This window comes from Miniopterus schreibersii (assembly GCF_964146895.1).
Source record: "Miniopterus schreibersii genome assembly, chromosome: 21".
NCBI classification, from domain to species: Eukaryota; Metazoa; Chordata; class Mammalia; order Chiroptera; family Miniopteridae; genus Miniopterus; species Miniopterus schreibersii.
In genome coordinates, this window is record NC_138123.1 from 15,276,467 (window position 1) to 15,301,915 (window position 25,449).

At 56.0% G+C, this 25,449-nt stretch overlaps 1 protein-coding gene across 2 annotated transcripts in view; it reads right to left on the reverse strand.

Moving 5' to 3' along the window:
• GNG4 (G protein subunit gamma 4) overlaps nt 1-24,561 on the reverse strand; it is a 57,346-nt gene extending 32,785 nt beyond the window's left edge. Inside the window, exon 1 of one of the 2 annotated variants that reach the window (XM_081123972.1) lies at nt 24,515-24,561. Coding sequence is in view for 1 of the 2 variants with exons in the window: in XM_081123971.1 (XP_080980097.1) it covers nt 8,680-8,795 (116 nt within the window). In the remaining variant the exon portion in view is untranslated. Of the gene's footprint in view, nt 1-8,679; nt 8,805-24,514 lie in introns of those variants that run through there. The other variant, XM_081123971.1, reaches the window with a different exon arrangement.
• Between the last annotated feature and the right edge of the window lie 888 nt (nt 24,562-25,449).

Here is a 25,449-nt window from a genome sequence, read left to right on the forward strand (position 1 = left end):
CAATTTTTTAATCCATTCATCTTTTGATGAGCATTTGGGCTGTTTCCACCCTAAGGCTACTGTGAACAGTGCAGCTTCGAACGTGTGTATATCTGTATTTGTTTGAGTGGCTGCTTTGAAGCATTTTGCGTTCCCACCAGTAATGTACTAGGTTCCAATTTTCCACATCCTTGACAACATGTTATTTTGTGTGTGTGGCTTTTTTTAAATTTTAGTCACCCTAGTGGGTGTGAGGTGGGATCTCGCTGTAGTTCTAATTTGCATTTGCCAAATGGCCAATGATGCTTACCATCTTTTCATATGCTTGTTGTATTTACTTTTAAAAACTGTCAACATTAAAATTTTTAAATTTTATAACAATCTTGTTTATAGAAAGGTTGCAAGTAGAGTATAAACTTCTTCCTGACCTGAATCCCTTGACCCCTACCCCTGGGTACCTGTAAGTCCTGCAAATGAGGACATTCTCTTTCAAACCACAACACCACCATCAAAGTCAGGGAGTTAACGCTGTTAGTGACCACCACCTACTCCCCAGACTCCAGTCAAGTTACCAGTAATGTCCTTTATCGCAAAAGGATCCAACTCAGAACACGTCACACGTGGTTAGAATGCCCCTCAGTTGGGCTTGTTTATGTTTCTCCGGGAAATTCAGGTATTTTCTTGGGAAGGGAGACTATGAACACACACTGCATTCTTCTTTCACAGCAGGTGGTTCAGGGCTTCAGTCTGTCCCACTGCCAATGTTTATTTTCACCCCTCATGAAGGTGGTTTCCCCACTCTAAAGTTATGCTTTTTCTGTTTGTAATTGTGGGGAGATACTTTGAAACTATGTAAAATTGTTCCTCAAACTTTCAATGTACATTGATTGATTCTTGAACAACATGGGTTAGAACTGCGCGGATCCATTTAAAAGCAAAATTTTCAAAATAAATATGCAGTATGCCCAGGTTTCACTTCTGCAGATTCAACCCACTGGGGACTGAAAACAGTACTTCTGTGGTTAGGAATCCATGGGGCCGTCTGTGTGCACTATTTTGCACCACTGTATATAGAGGACTGGGTCATCTCAGGATTTTGGTATCTGTGAGGGTCCTGGAACCAATCCCCCAAGGATATCAAGGGACGACTGTTGTAAAGTTTTGGGGGAGTCGAAAGTTATACACAGATTTTCGTGTATTAGGCCCCTGACCCTGCCTTGTTCAAGGGTCAGCTGTACTCACTCCCCGGTTGGTGTCAGCAGGGACCTGCGGTTCTGTCTGTTCAATGGGCTATCGTTCATCACTCTCGGTCCTTACTTCGATTCATCAGCTGTCGCAGGCCCGGCAGCTGGAAACCTGTGAGCTGGTGCCTTTCTCGTGTGTCGTCACCATTCTTCGACCACCTCTTGCTCTTACCCTGACTTTCCAAGGTACTCAGAGGATGCTCCCGCTTTAAATTCCTACCAAACAGCCGTCTGCCTCTCACCCTGCCGCGTGTCTCGGTGAAAGCGCAGCAGCAGCGCGGGAGGGAGAGAAAGCAGCTACGCACCACCTGCCGTGCCCGGCCAGCCACAGCTGCAGTGCCCGGCCACCCACAGCTGCAGTGCCCGGCCACCCACCACCTGCAGTGCCCGGCCAGCCACAGCTGCAGTGCCCGGCCACCCACAGCTGCAGTGCCCGGCCAGCCCGGCAGGCCAGCAGCAGCCCTGCGGGTGCATGTCCACCTGCACCTCGGGCCTGCAGAGCCTCTGAAGGACTGAGCGCCAACCCACCAGCACAGCCGGTCAACGCTGCCCAGCACCCACACCTGCACCCGCACCCACACCCAGCATGTCTGAGCCAGGGGAGCCGACTTCCTAGGCCACCCTGCGCAATACAAACCCCTCTGGGTGTCAGTCTCAACTGCTAACACTGTGAGCACTGGCCGTGTGGGAGAAAAGGTGTTAAAATGGGAAGTATTTACAAATGTAAGGGTGGCTCCTGTCAAGGACTAAACTGTCCCCCCCTTCATATGGTAAAGCCCCAACCTCCAGTGACTGCATTTGGAAATAGGACCTTTAATGAATAATTAGATTAATAAGGTCATAGAGTGGGCCCTCACCACGTAGGACTGGTGTCCTTATAAGAGGAAGAGACACATCTCTCTCTCCCCCCCAGCGCCCAGCCCCCAGCCCACCCCACACAGAGGAAAGGCCATGTGAGGTCACCAGGAGAAGGTGCCATCTACAAGCCAGAAGAGAGGTCTCACCAGGGACCAACCCTTCCACACTTTGGTTTTGCACTTCAAGCCTCCGGAACTGAGTGATAAACTTCACTGGTTTAAGCCTATGGCATTCTAATTTGGCAGCCCGGGCAGACTAAGACAACTCCTCACTGCTCGTAAGATGAAAGCCACCTGCTCCAGCCTGGGCCAGGCCAAGGACTGACTCCACGCTCAGACTCAAGAGACGATGGTGGGACACACAGCGTCCAGAGGATGAGCACAGAGGCCCCAGCTCCCAGCCGGGTGGCGTGAGGGCTGCTCACAAGGGGGCCCTGGGAAGTTCTTACAGCAGCTGCGGGCATCAGGAGCAGTCTTATGCCCAGGTGGGTAAGGTCCAAGATGAGACCTGTACTGGCAGGTGCAGGCCAAAAGCCTGCCCCACAGGAGAGGATCGCCTCCCCATGGCTTCCAGGCCCCAAGGGAACATGCCACTTACGAGTCTCCAAAACTTGGGGAAGCCCAAAGTATGGTGTCCACATTGGGTGTCTGGAGTTCATTCATAGCTGCTCCCTGTCGATCTGTAATTTATCAACCGGGGCCATTTTCCCCATACTCGATGTTTCCTGACAATGTGGCTCATATGTACCATCTTACGTGGCTTCCAAGGTGGGGCAGGGAGCACGGTGGCTCCCGAGATGCTCATGTCCTGTTCACTGATGCCCACGCTATGTTAGGTGACGAGGGGGAATTAAGGCACCAGCTGGAATCACCCTGGGGGTGAGCTTTCAGGCGGGGGGGTATCCTGGACCGAGTGCGCCCAGTGGACCCAGAGGTCCTTGTGAGATACACGGAGGCGGGAGGCTCAGGGTCAGCGTAGAGACCTCAGTGCCTCAGGGACTTGTGCAGCCCCTGAGGCTGGGAAGGGCAAGAACACAGGTTTCCCTTAGGCTTAGAGCTCCAGAAAGAACCCCAATCCTGCCGACAGAATTTGTATTATTTAAGGCACTGAGTTTGTGGTGATTGTTGCAGCTGCGATCTAGGGTCGCAGAGCTAGGGGGTTCCCGGGGTCCGGCTCTCTCGGAGCAGGGAGAGGGTGCCTGAGCCTTTCACACACACCTGACCACAGGGGCCTCCTCCTCAGCCTCATCGCTGGGCTGTCCCCTGGGTCCGTTTGCTGGGGCTGCCATAACCAAGCACCTCAGCCTGGGGGCTTAAACAAAATTCATTTTCTCACAGTTCTGGGGTCCAGGGTCCAAGACCAAGGTGTGGGCAGGGCTGGTTCCACCTGAACCACTCTCTCTGGCTTTGCAGATGGCGCCTTCTCCATGTCTCCACATAGTCTCTTCTCATGAGGACCCTAGTCACAGTGGGTTAGGACCCATCCACACGATCCCATTAATTACCTCTCTAAAGGTCCTGTCTCCCATCACAGGCACATTCTGTGACACTCTGAATTTGACAGGGGACACAATTCAGCCCATACTTCTGCCCCCCAAGTTCATGTGCTTCTTACACAAAAAACAAATTCACACCATCCCAGCAGCCTCAGCGTCAGTCTATTCCAGCATCAGCTCTAATCCAAGACCCATCGATATCCCACCTAATCAAGGGCAGGTGAGACGAGCTGTGATTCATCCAGAAGCAGATTCCTCTCCAGCTGTGGGCCTGGGAGCCAGACAAGGCATCTGCTTCCACACACACGGGGAGGGGAGGCAGGCTCAGGGCAGACAGGCCCGGCCAGGCCTCCGGGAGGTGCTGTGGCGCTGACCGTGGCAAATCCCACTTTGACAGGACATTACTTCAAGGGAAAAGCAATTTTTACAAAGTGGGATGACTGACAGAAAGATGATGCTTTTGAATTTTCCATGTAATTATTAATTGCAAAAAGGACAAGTGCTGTCATATTTCAGCTCCTAGATTTATTCAAGACGAATGAATTTTCTATAAACATTCTCAGGCAATTAATTTCCACATTTCTGGAGATTAATCCTTTTAAAAAGTGAAATGATTTTGTTCTAAAGTATCAGGATTTTATTATACATCATGTGTGTATGTAAGAGAGAGAGGCGTGTGTGAGGGATGGTGAGGTGTGTGTGTGAGGGACACGGTGGTGTGGATGAGGCGTGTGTGAGACGTGTGTGTGTGTGTGTGAGACACAGTGCTGTGTATGAGGGACGTGTGAGGGGTGTGTGTGAATTTACTTCCCGCTGCATTTACCTGCTGTGACATCTTCTGGAGTGAGACAGGTTGATGCCCTTTCTGTGTGTCTTTGGCTCCATCCCTGTTTCCTCGCCTTCAGAACCTGCTCTTTGTCTCGGTCACGGGTGCTGCTTACACGTAGGCTCCCGAGCCCAGGTAGCAGTTCCAGGTGTTGGGAAAACAGGTAACATCGGGCTGACTGTCTTGAACTTGGGGAACAACTGACTTCCAAGCAGCTCCCAGCAGGAACCAGAGCTGAGGGTGATGCGGGCAGCTGCCTGGCTGATGAGGACAGATTCAGAAGGCAGGCGAGGGCCCCCCACGGCCGAGGTCCAGGCCTTGGGAGAGGGAGCGGGCGGATCTCGGGCGCCCACAAAGCCTCGGGAAGCGTCCTTGCCTGGCCTCTCTCCTCTGGTCTGGACGAGACTTTTCTCCCCCACCTTCCCAACTTCCTTTGGTAACCTTCTCAACCTTTAAACACACACACATATACTTTACTATTTAGAGCAGTTTTGGGTTCACAGTGAAATTGAGCACAAAGTACAGAGTTCCCCATACGCCGCCCCCCAGGCTCCCCAGTTTCAACACCCCCACCAGAGTGGGGCAGTTTTACACCTGGTGAACCCTCATCGACAGCATCAGCACCACCGAGCCCATCATTCACCTCACAGCTCACTCTTGGTGTCGTCCGCTCCATGGGTCGGACAGACGTGAAGTGACACGTGTCCACTGCATCACACAGAACAGCTTCACTGCCCTGACAATCCTCCGAGGACTGTCACGGAGGGATGCGCTTGCCAGGCTCAAACAGGCACCGCCAAGACTTTCCGACTTTGCTTCCAAGAGCCGAAGCCTGGGGTGGAAAGACTCCAGGGCACAGGAAACAATGCCTTGGCAGAAGCAGGAGGGAGAGCGGAGTCACCCCAGGATCACAGTGACCCTCTGCGCTAGCCAGGGGGCTGGGGCGGGGCCTGGGGGTTGGCAAGACCCTAGAACCAAAGAGCCACCTGGTGCCCTGGGGCAGAGAGCTCATGGGGGGCCTCGAGGAGAGTGCTGAACCCCAGGCAGGGCCCTAGAACACAAGAGCCACCAGCTGAGGGCGTCTCCATAGTCACCCATTAGAGAGACGCCTCGAGGACCAGGGGGGCCCCTGTCCCAGCACCCTGGCCCTGCATGAGTGCTGGGGGACCCCCGGGCAACCCAGGGAAGCTGGGGACACCTTGCAAAGACCGGGACTGAAGTTCCTTGCCAGCCAGCGGGATGCGCTTCAGTTAAAGTTGTTACGGGAAAATGAAAATCCTGTGTCCCGGGCCCGGCTCTGTGGAAGAGGTGACAGTGGCCCCCCGACCCGACGCACGGACTCGCCCGCGTAAGGCCCACTATACATACAGAGAGCGAAGAACAACGTAGGCGCTGTGCTTTTTCAGGAATATCTGCTCTCATCTAACTCATTATTTTTGCCATATGCTCCTGAGCAAACAAGTTGGGTAAATCCGCCGCCTGCTTTTTATTATGGGATATTTCAGGACATATAACACAATTTAGAGACTAACATAAGAAACACCTGGCCTGTCTAGTACCCAGCTTATGAAATAAAGCAAAACTACGTGGTGAATATCCCTGGGTACCTCTCCCCAAGCGTGCGCCCACCCCGTGCAATCACTCCCTGCGTTAGGTTTATTACTCCTACATATGTCTTTGTACTTTTAAAAACATAGGTATTTCTCTCCAAATCCCGTTATTTTCCCACTAGAACACCTGTAAACGGGAGAGTCTGCGCCCCCTCCTGAGCTGCTCCCTCCAGTCCCTGGCTCACAGCTGCAGCCCTGTGTGTCCCCCTGCACCTTCCCCCCTCCGGCCAGAGCTATTCCTTCCCGCAGTTTGTTCCTTTATACAATGATGCCGTGGACATCTCAGCAAGAATTTCGCTAGTGGGAGCAGAAGGGTTGGGCACAGGTCATACACGTCTGCACTTTTCCTCTTTCCTTTTTTTTAACTGGGGCACCAGGGGCCTCCGTTCACCACAACGTCCCTGACACCAAACACCAGCTGGTGAAAGCGGCGCTGCTCTCGATTCGCACAGAAGAATCCTCTTGCGAGAGTTTCAGATCCTCCTCACATCACAGCGCATTAACGCTGTCAGATACATCGACCCCGCCAAAGCCCGTAAGTACCTGCATCTGGCTGTGAGGACGGCAGTCCTGGCCAGGATGACCACAGGCTGGCGCCGCTGGAGGGTCACAGGGTGGAAGCCCCACCGACGCCGAGACCAGAGCCCGTGGCTCAAGGGAGAGGACAGGGCAGAGTGCACCTTGGAAAGTGCTGGTGGGTGCAGCCCCGGACGCAGTTCAAGGCCCCTTGCGGGTGTGCCTGTCATCAACAAGGCCACGTGGAGGCCCCAGCACCCTGCGGGGTGTGGGCGCAGCTCAGAACCACCCAGAAAGCATGGCCTGCGGGCCTGAGGGAGGGGATCGCTGAAACAGTCATAGCCGGTCACCAGCTGCCCAGTCTGCAGGGCCTCTATGACCCACCGCTCCTGCAGTCAGCGGTGTGAGCACTGATGCACGAGTCCCAGGAAGAGGGGTCTTGGGCTCCAGTGGCTTCTGACCAACCTGCTTACCCGTCCTGCACAATTTACCCTTTTCTCGCTTTTCTACAAGTGGTGCTGAATGGATTAATTCTCAGGGAACCCAAAGACGGCCCTGACAAGAACGCTCCACCACACGAGTTTACTCACACCCTGGGACTGCACAGCGGCCACACACAGAGGCCAGCCGGCGGGGAGGGGCTCCCCAGCTGGGGGCCGGGGGTCATTCACGCCCTTCTCATCTCTGTGCACAGACTGGACCCCGGCTGCAGGGAAGACGCGGGGACTGGACTGGAGAACTCGCCCTTTGAGTGAAGCAGCCCAGGCTCATCCAGGAGATAAAGCTGAAACAACTGCAAAGGCCAGTTTTCCGCTGGGAGGGGTTGAGGAGCCCGAGGGTGCTTCTAGTCCAGCTGTTTCCTCGGCCTGCGTGACTCCCAGCGAGTGCCTGAGCCCCGGCCCTTCCTTCTCTTCCTACTGGTCGGCAGTTTTCATTTGAACAGACAGTGATTTAGATGAATGTTATTTCCTCAAAAACATAAATATCACTTTATCAATTATTTCTCTAAAGTTAAACAGAAAGCTTACTAAAATTATTAGGCAACTGTGTAACTCATATACATTTTTAAAGTTTTATCATTTTTCAATTACAGTTGACATTCAATATTATTTTGTATGAGTTTCAGGTATATAGCAAAGTGGTCAGACAATCATATGCTTTACAAAGTGCTTCCCCCGACATTTCCAGTACTCACGTGGCACCATCCATAGTCATTACACTGTTCTTGACTATATTCCCCGTGCTACATCCCCACTGAGATTTCGTAACTGCCGACTGGTACTCTGCAATCCCTTCAGCTTTTTCACCGGGTTCCCCATCTCCTCTCCCCTCTGGCTATCACCAATCTGAGTTCTGTGTCTATGAGTCTGTTACTATTTCGTTTGTTCATTTATTTTGTTCTTTAGATTCCGCATATAAGTGAAACCATATGGTATTTGTCTTTCTCTAATTTCACTGGGCATAATACATTCTAGGTCCATCCCTGCTGTCACAAATAGTAAGATTTCTTTCTTTTTATGGCCACATAATATTTCATTGTATATACGTACTGTCTTCTTTACCCCTTGTCTATGGATGGGCACTTGAGTTGATTCCATACCCTGGCTATTGAAAATAATGTTGCGATTTGTGGAAGAAAAAACGAGATGGCGGCGTAGGTCACAGCTGCACCCACCGCCTCCCGCAACCACATCAAAATCACAACTAAAATACAGAACCACCCTCACTCAGAGCCTCCTGAGACCTGGCTGAACAGAAGCCCCACAACCAGGGAGCTGAAGAAGCACCGAGACTGGTAGGAGGGGCGCAGATGCGGGCGGATCGGGGCTAAATCCCAGAGACGCGGCCGCGGGCCCACCCCCGGTGCCACGGTTTAAACCTGGGAGGGAATCTCGGCGGCGAGTTTTCCTGGAGGAGCGAGGGGTCCCAGCCCCACAGCAGGCCCCAGCCCAGGGCTCCAGGCCGGGAAGAGACATCCCCACAACCTCGGGCTGTGAACCCAGCGGGGACTGTCCCTGAGGGTCGCGGAGGCCGCGGGAGCCCCAGGCTTTTCTCTTACAGGGCCCGGCACGGACTCACTCGGACGCTCCCTCTGAGCCCAGCGCCGGGCGGCAGCCTGAAAGGACCCGGGACACTCGGGGAGGAACTAACCTGCCTGAAGTCAGGGTGAGAGGCGGAGGGCGGCTTCCTCCAGGGCAGAAGGGCTGACGGAGGCCGTGGCTCCTACGGCGGGTCCTCCCCGCACACAGCCGGCAGGCAGGCGCCATATTTGAGTCGCCAGCACCTGACTCTCACCTTCGGCCCCGCCCCATGATTCCCGGAGGCCCCGCCCCCCCCACCTGCAGCTCATCCAGGCCATTTCCAGGGGCTTTTCTGTGCAAGTGGCCTCTCGAGCCCCATGCTTAGGACTTTCCTAAAATCTCTCAAACAAGCAGCAGCAGGCCCCAAACAGTTTGATAACCGGCCCCAGGCCTGGCACTAGCGGCAGCCTGCATTGGCTCATAGCTTGGCCTCTCCTGGGCACCTCCAAGCCCAGCACAAGTAGCAGCCAACTACGGTTTGCTGTGTAGCTCATGCTGGGTGGCCCTGGGCAAGGCACTGGCACAGGCTGACTTTGCACCTCCTGGAGGCCCCAGAGACAGTGCACCTGGTGCTCAGACTCAACCACACTGGATTACAACCCTGCCACATCCACGAGTGACACACTCAAGGGGCGCACTTGGTGAACCAAAGCTCCACTGAAGTAAATCCTACTCCATGGGGGTGTCTCCAGCACAGCAGCTCTTTGGCTGTAGTTGCAGCTGATCCTCACAGCTGATTGTCCTGGGGGTCAGTTCCTCCCAGGGACGCCAACAGCAACCAAGGCTCAACTACAACAGGACAGTGCACACAGCCCACACAGGGGAGCACCTAGAAGGCCCAGCTCAGGTGACTGGGGAGGTTGAGCCACTGGACCCTACACACACCTACTACACAAAGCCACTCTACAATTCCAGGAGACATAGCAGCTCTACCTAATACACAGAAACAAACACCTGGAAGCAGCCAAAATGCGGAGGCAAAGAAAGATGTCAGAAAGGAAAGAACAGAATAAATCTCTAGAAGAGGAACTAAATGAAATAGATCCAAGCAAGCTAACAGATACAGAGTTCAGAATTTTGGTTATAAGGATGTTTAAGCAGGTGGTTAGGGAAATAACTGAGAAAATCGATAACATAATAAAGTACCAATTTGAAATGAAGGCTACAGGAACTGAAATGAAGAATAATTTACAGGGAATCAACAGTAGAGGACGCTGAGAATCAAATCAGCAATTTGGAACATGAGGAAACAAAAAACAGAAGAGCAAAAAGAAAAAAGAATCCAGAAATACGAAGATAGTATAAGGAGCCTCTGGGACAACTTCAAGAGGCCCAACATTTCGTATTATTGGGGTGTCAGAAGGGGAAGGAAGAGACCAAGGAATTGAAAAACTATTTGAAAAAATAATTACAGAAAATTTCCCCTACCTGGGGAAAGAAATCGACTTTCAAGTCCAGGAAGCACAGAGGGTCCCAAAGAAGAGGAACCCAAAGAGGCCCACAGCAAGACACATCATAATTAAAATGCCAAAGGCTAAAGACAAAGAGAGAATCTGAAAAGCTGCAAGAGAAAAGCAGTTAGTTACCTACAAGGGAGCACCCATACGACTGTCAGCTGATTTCTCAACAGAAACCTTGCAGGCCAGAAGGGAGTGGCAAGAAATATTCAAAGTGATGAAAAACATGGAACTACAACCAAGATTGCTCTACCCAGCAAAGCTATCATTTAGGTCAGATAAAGAGCTTCTCAGATAAGAAAAAGCTAAAGGAGTTCATCACCACCAAACCAGCACTATAGGAAATGTTGAAGGGTCTTCTTTAAGAAGAAGCTCATGGACAAAAGAATCTGACGAACTAAACAGATCCAGAGACACTGACACATGCAACAGACGATCATATTTCAGAGGAAAGAGGGAAGGGGGGTGGAGGGTGGGAAGAGATTAACCAAAGAAGTTATATGCATATATGCATAACAGGGAGGGGGTGGGAGTGAAGTGGAGGGGGTCAGTTGTGGGGGAAAATGGTATACCTGTAATACTCTCAACAATAAAGATAAATTAAAAAAAAATAATAATAATGTTGCAATGAACACAGGGGTGCACATATTCTTTTGAATTAGTACACTTAGAATATATATATATATACCCCAAAGTGGGATCGCTGGGTCATAAGGCAGCTCCATATTTAATTCTTTGAGGCAACCCCACACTGTTTTCCACAGTGGCTGCACCAGTCTGCATTCCCACCAGCAGTGCACTAGGGTCCCCTTTCTCCACAGCACTTGTCTTATGTGGATTTGGTGATGATGGAGCCCTTCTGACAGGTGTGAGGGGGCATCTCATTGTGCTTTGAATTTGCATCTCCGATGATTACTGACAATGAACATCTTTTCATGTCTCTTGGCATCTGTGTGTCCTCTTTGGAGAAGTGTCTATTCAGGTCCTCTTGCCCACTTTTCAATTGAATCGTTTTTTGGTGTTGAGTTGTATGAATTCTTTATAAATTTTGGACATTAACCCCTTATCAGATGTATCACTGGCAAATATCTTCTTCCATTCTGAGGGTTGTCTTTTCTTTCTCTTTTTTTTTTGATGGTTTCCTTTGCTGTGCAAAAAGGTTTTAGTTTGATGAACTCCCATTGTTTACTTTCTCTTTTGTTTCCCTAGCCTGAGGAGATATATCAGTAAAAATATTGCTAAGAGAAATGTCTGAGATTTTACTGCCTATGTTTGCTTCTAGGAGTTTTATGATTTCTTACATTTAAGTCTTTAAACCATTTTGAATTTATTCTTGTGTATGGTGTAAGGAGGTGGTCTAGTTTCATTTTTTTACATGTATCTGTCCAATTTTGCCAACACTATTATTATTTATTTTAATTTTTTAACATTTACTGGGGTGACATTGGTTAATAAAATTATTTAAGTTTAAGGCGTACAATTCTGTAATACATCATCTGTATATTGTATTGTGTGTTTACCTCCCCAAGTCAAGTCTCCTATGCTAAGTGAAATAAGTCAGAGAAAGACAAATACCACATGATCACTCATGTGTGGAATGTAATGAACAAAATAAATAAACGACAGAAACAGACTCCCAACACCATAATTGAACAGGTTGTCTTTACCCCATTGTACGTTCTTGCCTCCTTTGTCGAATACTGACCGACTACAAAGGCGTGGGTTTATTTCTGGTTCTCTATTCTGTTCCGTTGAGCTATGTGTCTGTTTTTAAGCCAGTACCATGCTGTTTTGATTACTATGGCCTTGGAGTGTAGTTTGATATCAGGTAGCGTGATCCCTCCAACTTTGTTCTTCCTGAAGATTGCTGTGGCTATTTGGAGTCTTTTGTGGCTTCATATAAGTTTTTAGATTATTTGTTCTAATTTTGGGAGCTATGCCATTCGTATTTTGATAGGAATTGCACTGGGTCTGTAGATTGCTCTGAGTGGTACGGAGGTTTTAACGATGTTAAGTCTTCCAGTCCATGAGCATGTTACGTGCTTCCATTTCTGTCCCTCTGCATTTCTTTCTAACCCTTCCTAACAGGCTGTCATCTTCTTGCCCCCAAAGAGTGTATCAAGTAAAATGCCTCAGGGGGAACAAAACCAGTAAGATGGCTTAGCAAATTCATAGAATATTAGGCCCTGTCACCTAGCTTTTTGGAGATTAGGTAACAACTTAATGGCTTCACCTTGAAAACAAAACACAGTAATGTAGTTCACATTATAGTTTAGAAGAATTTATGACCCAACGACTCAAAGACAGTGAGCTGCCTTCAACAGAGGAAGGAGAGCGGACATCGAGGGCTGTCACCCTCGGACACTGTGGTGATGTGTTTCCTACACTAACGGGATTCTCCGAGGCGCCTGCTCACACTGGGCAGGCGGACGGCCGATCCGAGGGCTCGCGTGAGCTCTGCACGAAGGAACGTTTTAGCGGCTGTGCAGGGAGAAGCCACCACATCAAATGAGCCTGAAAATAACCTGGATGTTTTCCAGGGAAAAAGATGCCTGCCGATGATCCCAGCAAAGGAGCTTTCGTGGGGAACTGTCCCTGGGTAGTGGTGGCAGGGGTGAGTGGCCGGCTGGGCTGGAGGCAAACAGAGAACCTCCCCTTCCCAGCAGCAAAGGAGGCAGAGACCACAGGTCTGTGCAGTGGCCTGACCCCCGCCCGCACCCCACGGAAATGACGCACAGCCTCCTGTGCCGTGTGGCTGGACGCGGGACGACTCTGAGTAAGACAGTGCCAGGGACACTGGCTCTGGCTATTTTTCCTTTTAACCAAATGTCAACTAGTTGTTGTGAAGAGGCACCTGAGATGGGAAGTTGTGCATAAAGAGGCACAAGACACGGCTACAAACAAGCAGGGAAAACAGCATGTGGTCCAGCTCACAAAGTCTCCGTAAGTAAACAGGGCAGGATGCAAGGCCAGTGTCCGAATCTGGGTCCAAGGAAAGGCTCACCTGGGACTGGGGGAGGCTCAAACCCAGGGGGCCGAGGTGGGGTCCTGCGGCGGCACACTCAGTCCCCCCATCACTGCCTAGTCCCCACTCTGGCAGGGACAGAGGGGACCAGCAGCCAGTCCCAGAACGGCCCTGTACATCTACACGGGAGACCCAGCCTCCAGCCACCGCCTGTGGAAGGAGCGGGCTGCTTGGAGGCGCTTCCCGAAGATGACACTGTTCACGAACAGGGGACCAGAAGAGGAAGGCGTTCCGCAGGCCCTGGTGCCCGTAGGTTTAAAGCTACAGGCTCCTTCTAAAATAAAAAAAAACGCAGCTTCCCTCCAGCAGTACCTCCACATCTGCTGGCTGAGAAGATGAGCGATATAAAGCGTCCAGGGGCACACTTCACCTCCTTTTACCTTCCTGACGCACACTTGCAAATTAGCCGCTTACAACCGCACGGCGCTCCTCTCGGTACACACAGCGTGGGGTGCGGACCCGGCCCCAGGCCTCTGCAGGAATTCTGGGTGCCCAGAGGGAGCCCAGGGCTGGAGGAGGGGGCCTTGCCCTCCTTCACCAGCCAGTCAGGGGCTGAGAATCGGTGTCACCACACTGTGAGGAACACGCCCCTGACCTCCACCCGGGGACCCTGAGGTCCTCCCTTCCAGGCCGGGTGAGCCCAGGCCAGCGTGGGGACCGGCTCTGAGTGTGCGGAGAACGTCTCCCGCTCTGCTCGTGCCTCCTCTTGGTGCTTCCTGCCCGAGCCCCTGCCCTGCCAGCGGGCCCCACGATCAATCTGAGGGAGGCTCTCAGAAACAAGGACCCCAAAAGCACCTAGAGAGAGGGCAGAGAAAGGCAGGAGGGACCTGTTCCTGGGACATCTGGGGTGTGGGGGGGCGGTGAGTGGGGCAGGGTAACCCAGGGCCTGGGGACCCAGCTGAAGGAGCGCTGTCAGCCCCGAGGAGCAGCCGGTCTTCATCACCCTGTGAGCCCACACCTGCAGCCACCCGTGGCCACGCAGGCCACCCTGCCCGCGCCGAGGCCACGTTCTCTGGGGCCTCCCACCAGCAGACCCTCAGGTCACTGGGGTCCCCACTGGACGCCTGTCCATACCCGGGGCACGGGTGAGTCTCATCCAAACTACCCATGTGACGCTTTCTTGTCAGAGGCCCAGGGGTCGCAGGCACCCCTCCGGCAGGGTGGGGTCCCCAGCATCCTAGATGTTGGGTGGGGGCTCCAAAATCCACTTCTGCAGTGGGGGGCACCTCTGACCTGGAATCTGGCCCCTATTTCCTTGTAAGGGTGTTTTGAGTCTTTTTTTTTTTCACTTAAGAGGCAAAATAATGCAGAGGAAGGTGTGGCAGCCCTGCTCTCGTCCCTCCGGACCCTCCGGACCCTCCGCTGTGCCCCTGGGCCTCGCTGATGGAGACTGACTGCTGCCTCCTAGCACGTCTGGAAAGATCAAAGGGACAGGGCATGTGCTGCTTGAGCAACCTACAAAATGCTACTCAAATGGTGGCTTTTGCTTCTTTGAAAATCTAAGCTTGACCTGTAAACTACCTGGAACACACGCTGAGAGACGTATCTGGAGTTGGGTCCAGGTGATGTTTCCTGTGTTTAATATAAAAAAAAAAACCCAAAACTTAAAATACTACCTCAAAGTTCCTCTGACCACTTATTTCAGCCAAACACTGAGACATGGGGGATGCTTTATCTGAAAAGGCAACTGAATTAGAATGAACAGAATTATTATGAGGCAGAACGGACATCTGAAGATAGAATTTAACCGGCGTCTCTCCTTAACGACCGGGCTGGGGCTGGGTGGGGGAGTGGTTGGAAGCACCTGTAATGGAGACATGGTGCAGGTTTGGATCAGCAAACAGCTGTCTGCATCCAGCGCTGGGCAGAGCTGGGGGAGGGCGCCTGGGGAGCCGCCCTCCACCTCTGGCCACTTACAGGTGGGCATGGACTTGAGCAGATTTGCAAAAAGGAGCACAGGCATACAGGCCTCAGGGGTGCCCCCCTCTGCAGACAGGCACCTGCGGGGCTCATCTCCTGAGGCTCCTGAAGCCCTGACTGCCTGCTCCTCAGTCCCTGCCAGGCAGTCGGAAGTGAGAGGGGCAAGTGCAGGACTGGGAGCCAGATGGATCCTGGATCTGCCCTTTGCTCAATATGCAACTTTGGGCCAATTACTTAACCTCCTGCTTTCTTCAACTGCAAAATGGGAAGATAAGTCATTGTATTAGTCTCCTATTGCTGCTGTAACAAACTGCCACAAATTTATGGCTTACGACAATACAAACCTACTATTTTAGCCCAGCTGGCATGGCTCAGTGGTTGAGCGTTGCCCTAAGAACCAGGAGGTCACAGTTCGATTCCCCATGAGGGCACATCCCGGGTTGTGGGCTTGATCCCCAGTAGGAGGTGTGCAGGAGGCAGCCAATCAATGACTCTCATCATTGATGTTCTGTCTCTCCCTCTCCCCTCCTTTCTCTGAAATCAATAAAAACATAATTTAAAAAAACCTTACTAGCTTACAGTCTGGTGTTGGGAGGTCCACAGCTGGGGGCTCTGGGGAGAATCTGGACTTTTCCAGCTCCTGGCACCGGCATTGCTTGTGTTCCCCCCCCCTCCGCCCTTCAAAGCCAGCAGCCCAGCATCTCCAGCCTCTCTGGCTCTCCTGCCCTCTTCTAAGGACACGTGATCACATTGGGCCACCAGATAACCCAGGACAATCTCCCCATGCCAAGGTTCTGAACTCAGTCACCTCTGCAAACTCCCTTTTGCTCTGCAAGGTAACACATTCACAGGTTCCAGGAACCAGGGTGTGGCCATCTTTTCTTGGGGGGGCATTGTTTCCTATCACAATAGTTGTTAGGAATAAATAGCTAATAGAACATAGGACACCGAGAGCCTGGCATGTAGCAAGCACTCAGTAAATGTCAGCTATTAGTGTCATTAATGTAATTTGTTCAAGCACAAACAGCCTGGAGGGCCTTCCCACTCACTGGCTCTGCCCCAACCCTTCCCTCTGGCCAAATCCTGACACCTTCCAGAAGCTTCCCTGACCCAGGCTGGGCCTGCTTTCTGCTGTGCTCAGGTGGGACCTGTCCCTGATTCTGTGCTGTGTCAGTCTCCGGCCTCCCTCCCGAGGTTGTCAGCTCCTCCTGAGCTGGGATCTCCCTGTACCATCTCTGAGCTCCCACCCCAGCACGTGGCTCGCGGTGGCATTCATGTGTCCTCACGCTAACGTCCATCCCGACTCCTCAGCAGACATGGGGATGTGGGTTCATCCAGGCCACAGAGCTGCTGCTGCCTGCCGGAGGGGGCAGCCAAGTCTGTATTGTGGGGTCACGATGCTCCGGGCACAGGCTGCTCTTCAGGGTGCGCAGCTGGTTCCCCACTGAGGAGGAGAGTGGGGGCGATAAGGCCACACATTCAGCCCGGAGAGGAGGCCTGGGTCCTAGGATCCAGCATGTGATGTCTGCGGGCATCACCGCCTCACGGCTCTGAGAGGGCGGGAGAGGCCGGCACAGGAAACCAAGCGGGGGACGCGGACGCAGTTTGGGGTTGTCAGACGCCATGAAGGACGCACAGAAATCGCCTGGGTCAGCGGTTTGTAAAACAGATTCCAGCTCCAGCCCGGGGCTCTGGGTCAGGATGTCCAGGGCTGAGGCAGAAGCAGCAGTTCTGAACAAACTACCCAGAGGATTCTGCTGTGCAGTCAGGTCTGGGACCACGGACGGGTCCACGCTGAACTTTACAGACTGTGCTGCAAGTAAACGGTTCCCAGGGCAGGTGTGAGGCGAGGGGCCAGCACAGCCGCCATCCGGCAGACTTGCAGTGGCCTTGCCAGGCCACACGCCAGGACGCAGTCATCCTCTTGTCCGAGGGACACGTTCCAAGACCCCCAGTGGAAGCCTGAAATTAGGGACAGTGTCACACCCGCCTGTGCTACGTTCTTCCCGTGCCCACACCTCCCGTGTAAATGAAGCACTTCACGGCTTGTCTCGGGTGTGTCTGAACTGCCAGCGTCACCGCTCTGTGTGGAGATGTGGACACAAGTGCTGTGACCCACAGTCGAAGTGATCACCCAGGTGGCTACTGCGTGACTAATGGGCGGGGGTGTCTACAGTGTAAAGACACGGGGCAGAGGGATGAGGGACAGAGAGATGGACGATTCACGTCCCGGCGGGGCAGAGCAGGACAAGGCGAGACTTTATCATGTTCCTCAGAATGGGGCACAATTTGAAACTTATGAATTGTTAATTTCTGGAATTTTCCATTTTTACTACATTTAGACCTCAGTTGGCCGTAGCTAACTGGAACTACGGGAAGTGAACCGTGGGTAAGGGGCCCACTGTGTATGACACGGTTCTTACTGAGCCCTCAACCCACCCAGGTCCCTGGATTGCTGGGTGTCCACAGGACAAGGTCTCTGTGCTGTGTGTCATTTCGCTCAGTCTCTTCCTCTGCCCTGAGTTACGCTACCAAATGCTCCTCCTGGGAATGCAGGTGCCCTGTGTGCTGAGGGGAGGTCGTGTGCTGGGGGGAGGTCGTGTGCTGGGGGAGGTCGTGTGCTGGGGGGAGGTCGTGTGCAGGGGGGAGGTCGTGTGCAGGGGGAGGTCGTGTGCAGGGGGGGAGGTCGTGTGCGGGGGGGAGGTCGTGTGCTGGGGGGAGGTCGTGTGCAGGGGGGAGGTCGTGTGCTGGGGGAGGTCGTGTGCTGGGGGAGGTCGTGTGCTGGGGGGGAGGTCGTGTGCTGGGGGGAGGTCGTGTGCTGGGGGGAGGTCGTGTGCTGGGGGGGAGGTCGTGTGCGGGGGGGAGGTCGTGTGCTGGGGGGAGGTCGTGTGCGGGGGGGGGGGGGGAGGTCGTGTGCTGGGGGGGAGGTTGTGTGCGGGGGGGGGGAGGTCGTGTGCGGGGGGGAGGTCGTGTGCTGGGGGGAGGTCGTGTGCGGGGGGGAGGTCGTGTGCGGGGGGGAGGTCGTGTGCGGGGGGGGGAGGTCGTGTGTGGGGGGGAGGTCGTGTGCTGGGGGGAGGTCGTGTGCGGGGGGGGGGGAGGTCGTGTGCGGGGGGGGAGGTCGTGTGCGGGGGGGAGGTCGTGTGCGGGGGGGGGGGAGGTCGTGTGCGGGGGGGGAGGTCGTGTGCGGGGGGGAGGTCGTGTGCTGGGGGGAGGTCGTGTGCGGGGGGGAGGTCGTGTGCGGGGGGGGGAGGTCGTGTGCTGGGGGGAGGTCGTGTGCGGGGGGGGGAGGTCGTGTGCTGGGGGGAGGTCGTGTGCGGGGGGGGGAGGTCGTGTGCTGGGGGGGAGGTCGTGTGCGGGGGGGGGAGGTCGTGTGCTGGGGGGGAGGTCGTGTGCGGGGGGGGGAGGTCGTGTGCTGGGGGGAGGTCGTGTGCTGGGCTGGGGCGGCAGGAGCCGGAGGGAAACAGCCTTGTCTCGTCCAGGAGGCAGCTGAGCAGAACCCACCTCTCAGTCCACGGCGCTTCCCCCTCCCCCTGGCTGGCTCACAGTCCCTTAGTCTTGGGCGGGACAGCGAGTCCGTCTGTGGGCAGCCTGTGCAGGTCTGTGACCCTCTCCCCGGCATCCCTGTCTCCCCTGCTGGTTTCCTGGCTTCTTACTGGCCTGAGCCCTCCACTAAACTGGAACCAGTGAGGGCAGGGTATTTTGTTTCCCCTCCTCTGCCTGCCTTTTGTCCACTTCGCGTCCCCTGCACCCGGAGGAACAATGATGACAACTGGCAGTGCAGACGGAGGAGCTGAGAGGGGAGAAAACCCCCGGGGCTGGGCCCCTCACGGCTCAGGGCACAGATGGGGGGCGGAGGCGAGGGAGGCCGGGGCCTGGCTAACCTGGGTTGCCATGGTTACCGTGAGGCAGGGACAAGGAGCTGGGGGCAGGTAGAGGGGTCCCCGGAGGTTTGGGAAGAAGATAAAACTCCCCTCACCGAAGGCAAATGAACTGTAGCCCCGACCTAGGCGCCGTGAGCGACAGCGACCGCGGGAGCAGCACCGGAGCAGATGGGCCAGTGTCCGGGGACCGAGAAGCACAAACAAGAGGCAGAGAGAATGTCACCGGAGCCGGGGTGGCGGTTACTTGCTGCGAGACTGGCGGCTCCGCAGCCTCAGGGGCTGCAGGGCGGGGTCCCTTCCGCGGGACCTGGACACAGGAGAGCCTGCGTTAGGGCGAGTACGCATTTCAGGGAACGATGCTGGGTTTGCCCCACAATCCACGCTGCTCTTGAAGCCTCCCTCCCGTGTTTCCCTCTGCTCGGAGCTCCCAGGAGGTCAGTCACCAACCCAACCCCCTCCTCCCCTCCCCCCCGTGGCTTCTCCTGGGCATCTGGTCACTTCTGTCTCCAGCCAGACTCCTGCTCCACCTGGACGGCCCCCCTCACCCAGCAGGTCACACGCTGTCTCCACCTGCCACCTCCAGTCACGAAGCTGGAGCGCGTGACCCTGCAGGTCTAGGCCCAAACTGGGAACCCTGGGCTCCCAGACGGTGACCCCCCCTTTCCCCCCTTCTGGTCAGACAGACCCACGGGACAGAGGAGGATGGTGCTGAGATGCCAACTCAGACATTCTGGACAGGGCCTGGGGCAGGGACAGGTGGCGGGTCCAGAGCGGGTCCAGCGGGCCCAGAGGTCTAGGCAGGCGGAGACTGCAGTGACCTTGTCCCTGCTAGAGAGACTCAGCTGGAGGAGAGAGTAAGTAACGTGATGAAGGCCAGCGGTCGTCTCCTCGCCTCATTCCAGAAGAGCTCAGAGGCTGGCATCACTGTCGGTCCCTGTGCTTCTGCCCTGGAGGCTCAAGCTTTGGGCCCTGCACTCACCTCGTCGCCCCTCCCAGCTGTAGGCCAGACCCCCCTTGGCCCCTGAGTTTGGAAGCCTGGCCTGGCTTCCCTGTGGAAGGTTCGCTCGTTCACTGCGTGGTCCCACAGCTGTGGGGCGCAAACAAGCCACTACGGATGGTGGAGTCCCTGGGCTGTAAGCAGTTATCTGGGGCGCAAAGCAGAACTGCCCCACGATTGGGAACAGAAACTAAACCGAACGGGGACTACTCCTACTGACTTAGGACACCGCGGGCTGTGGGCACCAGGCTTCCCAAGAAAGGTCCCGCTGGGGATGCTGAAGGGACAGGAACAGCCACCCAAACGTGCCGCTCAGCACAGGGAGGCAGACGCAGGAGGAACGGGGCCTCCCCTTCTGCCTAAAGCAGGGCATCAACTTCCCTTCGTGAAGCTGTCCCCCCACCTCCCACTCCAGGAGGAGCACACATCCCTGCGAGGGGAGGCAGACGGCCCGCACCAAGGCCTCCCTAAACTCGCCCTTATCACAGCTAGTTACCTGCCCCCAGAAGCTCAAGCCCGGCTTTGTCCTGTCACCTCCCCACAACTTCTCTCACTTTGTTAAAAGGGTATATAAGCCCTCGAGCTGACCCTTCGTTCGGTTTCCCTTCCTTCCTGCCAGGCTCCTGTGCCTGGGTGGTAAACCTTTCTGTCACTCTCTCCTGTTGTCGGCTTAATTCACAGGCTGCAGGCGCCACACCTCAGAGGGTGGAGGAAAAGTTTCTCTCCTTCCCCACCGTTTCCATCAAGGGCACACAGAGCAGGCACCCCGAGGGACAGGACAGACTGCCCCACATCAGGACAGACAAACGTGGCAGGGCACGTTCCTGGGCTGGCTTGGGCCCTCACAGAGATGAAGAAAGGGGGGGGCATGGAGGCCACTGTGACGGTGACCCCACAGATAAGAAGGGGGCCCTCCAGCAGCAGAGACCGTCTATGAGGGTCCGGGCTGCCAGACCCTCTCAGGAACAGTGGGTGTTGGGGAGAAAATAGCTCTTTCCAGGTGTATTAATGATTTGGGTCTGGGCACAAGCAAATGGGCTCTGCTCCTGAGCTGGAAGCAGACCTCGCTGGCTGGGGAGCGGCAGTGGGCGGCTGGCAAACGCAGGCTGCTGCCAGACCTCTGTCCCCCTCTCCAGGAGCCTGACCCCGGGAAGACAGAGTCCAGCATGAGCCATCCCCCAACTGTCTGCCATCCCTGTCCCTGCCCCTCCAACAGTGTCCGGACCTGAGCCACAGGGCCCACTGGCCATCAGGAGGCCTTCAGCACCCCCCCATCATTCTGCTGGCACCCCTCAGGATCCCGTCTTTCCTCCTCTCCTCTCATTCCATTTCTCCTACGCGGACCTCCACACCTGTGGCCTGTTTTGGTAACAATCTCTTGCTGTGACGTATTTGTGTGAGGACACACGGGAAGAAGTCAGTACAGTTGAATCCGGGCTGGGACAATGGGAGCACATTTATTTTTCAGGGTGACACCTTTTGCTGTAGTGAAGGCGTTCTAATAAGAGTTCTCAGAACAACTAGCAACGTGTCCCTTCTCCCCATTGCCATGGCCCTGCCTTCCTCCTGGGGAGGGTGGAGGAGACGCCCCGCAGCTACAAACGACAAGAGCGCCAGGAGGGTGCCCAGGGACAAACAGAAAAAGCAGAAAGGCGCCCTGAGTGGGTGGAGGGCTGTCCTTGTCCTGCACGCGGCCATGGCGGAGAAGCGAGGCCTCGGGCCCCAAGGGACCTAAAGCATTTCTCCCATCTCTTCTACCTTCCTTACCCCACCGCGAAGCCCCACTGGAGAGCCACCCAGCCACCAGGGAGCGAGGGCCTCAGGACCCTTGCACGGCCCAGGCTGAGTCTCACACGCCTCACTCTCCCCCGCAGCTGCTCTCGCTGCCATGCGCACGTGCTTTTCCTTGGTTCGTTAAAAAGCCCCCATCGCCACCAAACACCCTGCCAGACACTCCTGGACAGAAAGGACACCAGTGGTCACCTTGTTTTTTGCTATAGAGAAACTCTGCAGGTGTGGTGTGAGGATTAATGGGACCACCCCCACGATGCAGCCGCTAGGCACCCCCTCCCCTGCTGCCAGCTCCCAGGCTGGGCCCTAACCGGGAACCTGGGGGCTTCAGGGACACTTGTTTCTCCACAGCTACAAAGACCTCCTCACTTCTGGACACCTGGGGCCCACTGCACAGGCGCCATGCCTCCCACACCCCCACAGTCCCATCTCGAGACCTGCCATTTCTGCTGAGGTCCACGAGGAACACGGGTGGCTCGCCAGCTGCCACTGGCCTCCAGGAGCCCCTGACAAAGCGACCTGGAAGGTTCCTGCTCACTACTGAGCTGATCGCTGAGTCCCACTGCGTTCCCCCCAGGCACTGTTTCTCAGCAGTATTTCTCGTCTCCACTTCCTTCCCCAAGTGGAAATGTCATTTGCTTATATTCACGCCTGGTCATTTAAGACATCTGCGTTACTCCGCACGGTTTTAATCAGCCAGATGAGACCTTTCAGTAGCATTACGCTAACTTTTATGTTCTATAATCGATCTCCATTCCCTTGTTCCGACACTCATTTAGCTTCTCTAATTTTCAATTAAAACAACCTTGCTGGCTACTGTTGAAAGGATATTTTATAGTATTTTTGGTGTATTAAATAGGTTAAATTTCAGTTTCTGGTTTACAAGCACTGAACAAATAATCTCTCTACCTGAATAATAAGTCTCTTTATGCCTGAGTATGTCTAGAGTGAATAAATACACCAGATGAAAAAGGAAAACCTGCGAGACTAGCTAGTAGCATCTGCTCCTAAAGGTGTTCTGAGAACAAATCGGGTAACATCCTAAAGGCGCTTTCAAAATTCCGTGAAGGAAAAGGGAAACCTTCGGACCTGCAGTGCACTTTGGGCATCCTCCCCTTTCAAGTAGATCAAAACAAGGTAAGAAAAATGCGATAGTGAGACGTGGCTATACATAAACGAGACGATTTGTCTTGTACACGTCAGTCTCTTCTCAGCCGTTTGGCTGCCTTCCCCAGTAAGCTGTAGTTGTGTCCGTACAAGCCTGTGTGTGTGTGTGTCTGTGTGTGTGACAGGCTGCGTTACACACAATCACTCCTTAAGCCCCACCCCAGGGACCAGGGGGTGACAGTGTCCAAGTTCCACCTGATGTTCATGATTTCCAAGAAAGTACAGAGATTTGGGGGTGACGTGGACTGTCATTTTGGCTTTAAAAACTGTAAAATGAATGAATACGTGAAAGCTTTCTCCTGGTTTTTCCACCAAGAACAAAGGCGCTGGCCTAGCCAATCGTGGGACTAGCGGGAACGACCCTTCTGCGGGGCTCTTTCTCGGCTGGCTTCCTTTGGGCGATTTCATCGCAGGGAGGCTGAGGATTGGAGGCACGTGTGGGCGGAGGCAGAAAAGAAAGGCCATTGTCTTAAATAGTCATTTCAGCCTCACAGCCCCAGGGAGAGGCTGCTCCTTAGACTAGCAAAGCATTGGATACACCCTGTATTCACGTCCACGCGGCCTAAATAAATATTAAGCGCTACCTCCACCTTTTCTCATGAGGGACACGTGGGCCAACCCCAGTTTGGAAATAACAGTTTACAGGTACAGGGTCTCCTCTCTCAGGGTGGAAAGGGCCCCTCCACTCATCACCTCTGTTGTGCCCACTGCAGCCTCTGCGGGGCACAGGGCCAGATCCACGGCGCGTGTCCCCCTCCCGCGGCAGGCAACCGCCAGGAAAAGGGTGTCCCCCAAGAACCAAGACGCCAGCAGGGAGCCCAGGCCCCTCGCTGCTGCTGTGGGCGCTTCCCTCTGGGTTTTCGGGTCCCACTGGGAGACGAGCAGATGGCGGGACTGGCACCTTTTCCCGGGGACAGCAGCGCAGCCTGCGGGGGGAGCAGCCAGCCGGGTGGGGAGGGGCACCGGGTGGCCACCATCCACTCTGCCACTTGATCAAACTTGGGCATTTCCGGACTTCCTAACACCCTAGTCCAAGATACAAAAAAATAAGCCAATCCCCCCAAACTGAGACGCCTCTCCAGCCGCACCTCTGGCCCTCGCCCTCGCGTTCTTGTTTCTGAGCAATTAGGAACCAGACCGACGCTCCGCAAAGCCCCCGGGCGCGCCGGGCGCGCTGCGCATTTCAGCACCAGCCTCAGGGACCGACAGACGCCACCGGGCGGGACCGAGCGCCGCCCCGTCACCCCGGCGCCGCCGCAGGCAGGTGTCCCGGGCGCTGGGAATCAGCGGAACTTAGCCGGCGCCCGGAGCCGTCTCCCCGGGAAATGACCGGCCGGCCGGCCGCCCTCCAGGACCGTCCCGTTCCCCGGACGTCCCCCCGGGGAGCGGCCGCCCCGCGACCTACATACGGACGCGGGTCCCCAGGAGCCCCGCGGCCTCCAGCGGCCGGCTCCCCGGGACCCCCCGACCGCCCAGGGGTCGGCCCGCACCTGCGCTCGGCGGAGGCCCGGGTCCGAGCCCCGCGCACCTGCTGCCCACCTGTGCTGGCCGCGGCTCCGCCGGACCGGACCGCCCTCCGCTCGGGGACGCTCCCCCGACACCCCCTTCGCTTTTGCCCCCCGAGGCCGCGGAGCGCGGGCTGCGCCCCCTGCAGCCCCGCCACTCACCGGGCGCCGCTCGCGCGCGGGCTTTGTCTCCGGCGGGGCGGGGGGCGGGGGCCAGGCGGCGCTGCACCGTCCCCGGGGCGCGGGGGGCGCGGGCCCGTCGGCAGCCGGCCGCGGGGAGAGGCTGCGGGGCGAGCCCGGTCTGGCGCGGCGGGCGGGGCGCCACGGACCTGTGCGCTCGGCCTGCGCGCGGCTCCCGCGGGGCACCCGGCCCGCCTCCCGGTCCGCCGCGGTCCAGCCGCTCCGCAGCGGGGTCTCCGCGGGCGCCCGGGAGGGGCAGGGAAATCCCGCCCGCCGCCGACGTCACTGGTGCGTCACTGGGGCTCCCTCCCCGGGGTTCCCGCGCCCGGGCTCCGCGCCCCGCGTCCCGTTCCCCACCTGCCACCTCGCCCAGTTCCCTACGCCCCGCCTCCCCCCATTTCCCATCCCCGCGCCCCCGCCCCGCCCCCTGTCCCCCATTCCCGCAGCCCCCCGCCCGGCTCCCCAGCCCCCTGCCCGCTCAGCGGAGGCTTGCAGCGCGCCCCGCCCAGGGGAGGGGGAGGGGACGGGGAGTGGGGGCGGGGAGGGGGCGGGGAGTGGGGAGGGGACGGGGAGTGGGGGAGGGGACGGGGAGTGGGGGAGGGGACGGGGAGTGGGGGGAGGGGCGGGGAGAGGATGGGGAGTGGGGGAGGGGCGGGGACGGGGAGTGGGGGAGGGGCGGGGAGAGGGGGAGAGGATGGGGAGTGGGGGGAGGGGGAGGGGAGGGGACGGGGAGTGGGGGAGGGGCGGGGAGAGGATGGGGAATGGGGGAGGGGAGGGGACGGGGAGTGGGGGAGAGGATGGGGAGTGGGGGAGGGGGAGGGGAGAGGATGGGGAGTGGGGGAGGGGAGGGGACGGGGAGTGGGGGAGGGGCGGGGAGAGGGGAGGGGGCGGGGAGAGGATGGGGAGTGGGGGAGGGG